The 6,202-nt window shown below is 51.0% G+C and overlaps 2 protein-coding genes and 1 long non-coding RNA gene across 5 annotated transcripts in view; 2 read left to right on the top strand and 1 right to left on the bottom strand.

Moving 5' to 3' along the window:
* Positions 1-295: 295 nt before the first annotated feature.
* RPLP0 (ribosomal protein lateral stalk subunit P0) lies at positions 296-4,185 on the top strand. 2 transcript variants are annotated; one of them, XM_027773084.1, is made up of 8 exons: positions 296-338; positions 567-668; positions 1,700-1,875; positions 1,985-2,072; positions 2,187-2,333; positions 2,441-2,626; positions 3,334-3,474; positions 3,872-4,185. In XM_027773084.1, the coding sequence occupies exons 2-8, from the start codon at positions 615-617 to the stop codon at positions 4,145-4,147; spliced, it is 1,068 nt and encodes a 355-aa protein (XP_027628885.1). In that variant the 5' UTR covers positions 296-338; positions 567-614; the 3' UTR covers positions 4,148-4,185. The 2 variants fall into 2 exon arrangements, with proteins under 2 accessions (XP_027628885.1, XP_006151601.1); XM_006151539.3 differs by having other exon boundaries at positions 3,334-3,499; positions 3,878-4,029.
* Positions 4,186-4,271: 86 nt separating this feature from the next.
* Positions 4,272-5,993, bottom strand: LOC102502381 (uncharacterized). Of its 2 annotated transcripts, none has more exons than XR_335021.3 (3): positions 5,910-5,993; positions 5,109-5,211; positions 4,272-4,494 (listed from the first exon to the last, which is right to left on the bottom strand). It is a non-coding gene; the product is annotated as an uncharacterized LOC102502381 (long non-coding RNA). The 2 variants fall into 2 exon arrangements; XR_003549881.1 differs by lacking the exon at positions 4,272-4,494 and adding an exon at positions 4,803-4,837.
* A 103-nt stretch (positions 5,994-6,096) lies between these two features.
* Positions 6,097-6,202, top strand: part of GCN1 (GCN1 activator of EIF2AK4) — an 82,964-nt gene continuing 82,858 nt past the window's right edge. Inside the window, exon 1 of the mRNA XM_014588973.2 lies at positions 6,097-6,161. Coding sequence (XP_014444459.1) covers positions 6,144-6,161 — 18 coding nt within the window. The 5' untranslated portion in view covers positions 6,097-6,143. The remainder of the gene's footprint in view (positions 6,162-6,202) is intronic.

A 6,202-nucleotide genomic window follows, 5' to 3' on the forward strand; every position in this document is an offset into this window, starting at 1 on the left:
AGCTGCTCAGGTGGCAGGGAAAACACTCCTGACAGAAACAGCGGAACTTCTACAGGAAGGCAGCTCCAGCCCAGCAGAGGGCAGCAACTCTGAGAAAAGCTCCTCCAACTCAGACAGCGCCTTCCTTAATTGCCCTACAGAAAGACGGCTTCCCGTCGTTTAAGAGTGACAGGGACATCATCCAATGGCTGCCTAGATCAGTTTGGCGTAGCTGTACGAGCGACGGCGCCGGCCAATAGGCAGAGGTGCTGCCCGCGGTTTCTGATTGGCTGCTTGTCCATATATAAAATGCAGGCGGTGGCGCGCGCCCTTCCTCTCTCCAGGCGCCCTCGTGAGAGGTTCGTGAGGGTGTAGATCCGCGCCAGTGATCGGCAGCGGGAAGCATAGGATCTTTGGGCAAGCTTTGGGGGGGATTTGGGGTTTGCGGGGATTGGGTCTGTCGCTTGGGACTTCGACCAGGGCTTGCTGTACCAGGCCGGGTCGGCAGGGACTGGCGCGTGGCCCACCCGGCATAGGCCTCAGACCGGGTAGGGGTGTTGGTGTTAAAGCTCCCTCTCTCCCCTCAGTGACATCGTCTTTAAACCCTGCGTGGCAATCCCTGACGCACCGCCGTGATGCCCAGGGAAGACAGGGCGACCTGGAAGTCCAACTACTTCCTTAAGATAATCGTAAGTGCGGGGAACGTCGCGGCGGCCCCTTATGGCCACGTCGGCCCTAGGTATAAATGAGGACGATCCACCGCGATGGGCCGAGCGTCTGTTGGTGCTAACTACGAGAGTCCTTTTGGACAAATCCATTTAAAACTTAGCAACTTCATGGGCAGGTCTTAACACAGGATATGGCGGGTCGATTAGTTCCTTAAGACGATGGAGTTCGTACCCGGGGCTGTCTGGCTTCCCTAATAGCACGGGTTATACCTGCATGTCTTGCCTGCCTTTTTTTTTTTTTTTGGGTGGAAAAGTCTGAGGCAAGGACTAACTAATTGCTCATTGTAAAGAAGAGATTTGTTGCATATTTAGGATTGTCAGCCCAGCAAGTAAATGTTGATGACATTTTGCATTTTGGTTGACTTTTGAGAGGGGGGGTCTTTTTCTGCCCCCAAATGCTGACTTTATTCCTCTTCATGGATTAGGCTGTGCTAGGCTTTGTTACAGGTTTTCAGACACAAAGTATTAAGAATTGTACCATAATCTGTATGTGTATGATCTAGATTTTTTCCCCCCCACAATCTAGGTTTTCTACAAGTAATGAGTCGTTATGTTTACTTTTTTTTTTAATTGAACTACAAGTAATGAGTCGTTATGTTTACTTTTTACTGACGAATGCTGTGAATCTAGTCTTTTCTTTGATCAGCTTATTTGGAATAGGTTTTTTTTTTCTTTGTTAATGCTACTATTTTAGTGAATTAGAAACATACATTATCAGTAGGGAAAATTAAAAATTAAAACTAAATAAAAGTTAGATTTTTTTTTTTCCAGGTTCAGTTGCAGTAGCCTAATTTTAGGCATTTGCCAACAAGCAAATTCTGTTCAAATCTAGCAGTGAAGCAGCTCAGGTGACTCCTAGTGGGGAAGGGTCCCAATTTCTGAAGGACTTCAAAAGCATAGGAGAAAGGGAGTGAGATAAAAACCACTGATTTCAAAGTTTGGTTTCTTTTGAATTCCCCTGTTAACCTTTGCTTGTTTCTGACTTTTTGCAGCAACTTCTGGATGATTATCCAAAATGCTTCATTGTGGGCGCAGACAATGTGGGCTCCAAGCAGATGCAGCAGATCCGCATGTCCCTCCGCGGGAAGGCCGTGGTGCTGATGGGCAAGAACACCATGATGCGCAAGGCCATCCGGGGGCATCTGGAAAACAACCCAGCTCTGGAGAAGTCAGTCAGTTCCCCGGGCACTGTTACCTTCCTTCCCATGCCCTTCTCCCTTTTCCTGGAGAAGAATGGTGCGGAAAAGTGACCGTCTCCTGTAAACTTCTCTTCGCAGGCTGTTGCCTCACATCCGGGGGAATGTGGGCTTCGTGTTCACCAAGGAGGACCTCACTGAGATCAGGGACATGTTGCTGGCCAACAAGGTAAGGGGAGAAGCAGGTCGATTGAAGAGATCTTACTTTGGCTCCCGAGGGCACAGTTGACCGTGTCAGGTTGTGTCGGTGGAGAAGCTTCTCACTGTTTGTTGTTTTGTTCAGGTTCCAGCTGCTGCCCGTGCTGGTGCCATTGCCCCTTGCGAAGTCACTGTGCCAGCCCAGAACACTGGTCTGGGGCCCGAGAAGACCTCCTTCTTCCAGGCTTTGGGCATCACCACTAAGATCTCCAGGGGCACCATTGAAATCCTGGTGAGTGGACCTGTTTTACCAGGCAGGTCAGGGGGCAGCATGTCTTGGATGCCATGGGCCTGCCAGGTGTCCAGGTGCTAACCACCCACTGTTACCTTATCCTTCAGAGCGATGTGCAGCTGATAAAGACTGGAGACAAGGTGGGAGCCAGCGAAGCCACACTGCTGAACATGCTGAACATCTCCCCCTTCTCCTTCGGGCTGATCATCCAGCAGGTGTTTGACAATGGCAGCATCTACAACCCCGAAGTGCTTGACATCACAGAGGAGGCTCTGCATTCTCGCTTCCTGGAGGTACGGGCTGCTCAACCCAGTTCAGCCCAGCCCAGCCCCTTAGCATTACTGGTTGAGGTCATGATGGCATCAGGCTGAGTCTTTGCTGTGGCTTAAACTAGCTGTATAACCAGGCACAGTTGTTTAACCTGTCTACCTCCATTTCCTCACTGGCAATAACCACTTAAGATTGTTGGAAGATTTAATGAATTAATGTAAAGCCTCAGAATTGACTTGTTGAACCTTACTTTCATCATTCATGCCCAGCAAGTGCTGGGCATGTAGTAAGGGCAATTCCAGGGAGGACAATAATGAGATGAGATTTTGAATAGTGTCTCAAGTCAGGAGAAATGAGGACAGAATACATGAATGATGATGTAGCATTGCCACGTATCCTTTGTTTGGTGGTTATTTTTTCTGAGACTGTCTTGACTACTACAGCCATTATAATGGTAGAAAATATAATTTCTTGTGTAACTCAGTGGATTTAATAGTTTATATTTTTTACATAACAGTGATAGGTTTTCAAGTAAATGCATCATTATAGGAAATATCGAGGTTTGGAATAAAGGTATGGCATTTATAAATCAGGTTTGAATTGGCCTGCTAGAACCATCTGATGCGGAAGCTGCTGAACTAGAAAGGCTTGGCTGCACTGGGTTATTTCTCCTTATTGACCTTTCTCTTGGACCTGACTGACCTAAAATGTACTTTCTCTTCCCCCGCAGGGTGTCCGCAATGTTGCCAGTGTGTGCCTGCAGATTGGCTATCCCACTGTCGCTTCAGTGCCACATTCTATCATCAATGGGTACAAGCGGGTCCTGGCTTTGTCTGTGGAGACTGACTACACCTTCCCACTTGCTGAGAAGGTAAAAAGATCCTATCGGGAGCATAGTGGGTCTGATAGTTAGGGTGACACTTGGTTCATCCCAGGTTAGTGTTGTGTGGTTGTGTTTTGCATAGCCTGTGCGTTTCCGCAGCATTACAGAGATAATCCGAGAGGCTGGGGAACCGGCAAGGCGTCCTCTCACTTCAGAAACGACAAGACACCCAGACGAGGTTATGGGCAAGAGCTGGCCCAGCCTGCCCCCTTACCAGGCCATCCATACCCAGGCTGTCTGACCTGCGTCCCTTTGCATGGGAAGGGCTGCACTGGCTTGGACAGTGTTGGTTAGACTGGAGCAGGAGCCCTACAAAGGCAGGAAGGAGTGTGGGGAGTAGAGGTGTGGGTGACCATACTGATCACTGCTTGTCCCCTTGCTTCAGGTCAAGGCCTTCTTGATCCACCGGCATTGGTGCCTGCCGCCCCCGTGGCCGCTGCCACCACTGCTGCTCCTGCTGCTGCCGCGGCCCCAGCCAAGGTTGAAGCCAAGGAAGAGTCAGAGGAGTCGGACGAGGATATGGGATTTGGTCTCTTTGACTGATCACCAAAAGCCAACTCAGCCAGCTTTATTTGTGAAACAAGGAAATAAAGGCTTACTTCTCTTAAAAGTCTCTCAGAAGCCTCTTGACACTTCATTCTGTACACTTGAAGGTCTATAGTGCTGTGTGCTAGAAAGTAAAGCCATGGTGAAACCGCAGTTTTGTGTTTGGTCGACATCTGGGTGGGCTACTACCTAGGTGAGGCTACTTCTCTTTTTCTTTCAAACTAGACCCAACTTAGAGAGTGTTTTTCTTTGTGATACAATGAGTATGTGCTGGCATGAGAGATGCACCCTCTACACTGGTCATGCTGCAGTTTCCTTCCTCCAGCCCAGCAGATCTTGGACTTGTGCGGGTCCCTGGTGTATTTCAGGCTGACGGCCATGGGTCAGAACAGGTCACCGTGTGAGATCCAGTCTCGAGCAGTCCATCTCCACAGTGCCATAGGCACAAAATATTTAGTGGCCCTAAAATGATTTTTTTTTAAAGAATGATTTTAACTTTTTTCAGTCTGACCAGAGAGACGAGAGAGGGAAAGAAAGGAAGCCACCAGGTCCAGGACTTGACCCAGGGTTGGCCATGTGGAAGTCCAGTGCCTTTAACCACCACGCTGCCAACAACCCCCCTCAATGATTTTTTAAAATAGGGCATGTGCAGTCACCAGAAAGGAGGAGGGAGAAGCTGGCCAAGCCACAATCCTTTCTCCATTCTCTTGGGATTTTGGGTACACACCTGCCCAGTGTGTTTCTCAGGCTGCTGTGTCCAGAACTCAAACCATGAAGTCAGTTGTGGGATCTGACACCACACCACCTGTTGGTTCCAAATTATTTTTATTACACTAGAATTTTAAGGAGACCCCTACATGGCAGGCCACAGTTTGAGTCCCAGACCCGGTGGCTTGAAAGTCATGGAGGCACATGTGTGCACGTGCCCAAGATGCCGGGAGAATAGAGGGAACTGCAGCATGGACATCTCTGGGGGTGATTTCTCACCCTCTCACTGTTGCTCTGTGCACATTCTCCGTAGAAAAACCAAACGTTCTGCATCCAGCCCCCAGCTGAGAACCCTTTAAGATACTTACCTAAGGGAGGTTTAGTGCTGAGTCAGTGTTACAGAGCAGGGTCTTTTTAAGGACAGCAATCCAGTTCATGAGTAGGTGGTGACCAGTATCTAACGCGTGAAATCTGGTAAAAGATGTTTTATCCTAAAGCAATCAACTTTTATTTTCCTTATTCTTACTTTAGACAGATTTTTGCTATAGCGCATGTGCACTTGCTGGAGAGATGAGACACTGAGAAATCACCTCTTCCTCCAGGGGGCTGGACATAGCTGCAATCCCTTTTTCATTCTCTCTGGACTGGAGGTGCACATGCTCAGCAGTTTCTAGCTGCTGGGTCTGGGACTCCAACCCCAGTCCCCCATGTGGGAGTTCAGCTCCTTAACCACTACACTACCTGGTGGACCCGGGAAGCTTCATTTACAGGTTCTGGGTCATGATGTAACTAGGTCTCAAGGCCACCGAAAGTGGCCAAAGCTAAGCTGGAGATCCCATTCTACATAGTCTGCAGAGTGGGCAGGACAACTCCATGGGTCCTGAGGCTGTTCCGTTCCCCCAGCCTCCCACCTTGCAGCCTTGGCTAGACCACCCAGCATCTCCCCAGGGCGGGCTGCAGCGCTTGACCCCTTCCCTGACCGCCGTGTGCATCCTCGTATGCTAACGACGAATCCACATCCAGTGCTCGCCCGGGACTGGATCGCTGGATCGCCGGCTCCCTTCCGCTGAGCTGTACTCAGCCGTTGCTCCAAAGTCTTCACGGGGAAAGGGAGTCCGGGCCGGGCCCGCGGCGGGAAGGGGTCAGGGGCTGCAGAGCGGCCTTCCTACCGGGCGGGGATGAGAAGGGCGCCGGCCCCCGGGGCTGACGGGCGGGCCCTGCGGAGGAGACGTGGATCGTCCCCGGCCACGTTCCGGCAAAGCCCGGGCCGCAGCGGCCGCCGTCCCACCGGGGGCGCTAGGTCCCGGCCTGGCCCCTATGGGCTTCTGGCCTCGCCCTGCCGCGTGGGCCCCGCGGTGACCCGGAAGCGCTCCGGAAGCGATTCCGGATTCAGCGCCGGCAGGATGGCGGCGGACACGCAGGTGAGGCGGGCGGCTGCGGGGCCAAAGCTTCCAGCGACTGG

The sequence above is a fragment of the Tupaia chinensis genome, unplaced genomic scaffold, assembly GCF_000334495.1.
Source record: "Tupaia chinensis unplaced genomic scaffold, TupChi_1.0 Scaffold000320_1, whole genome shotgun sequence".
NCBI lineage: Eukaryota > Metazoa > Chordata > Mammalia > Scandentia > Tupaiidae > Tupaia > Tupaia belangeri.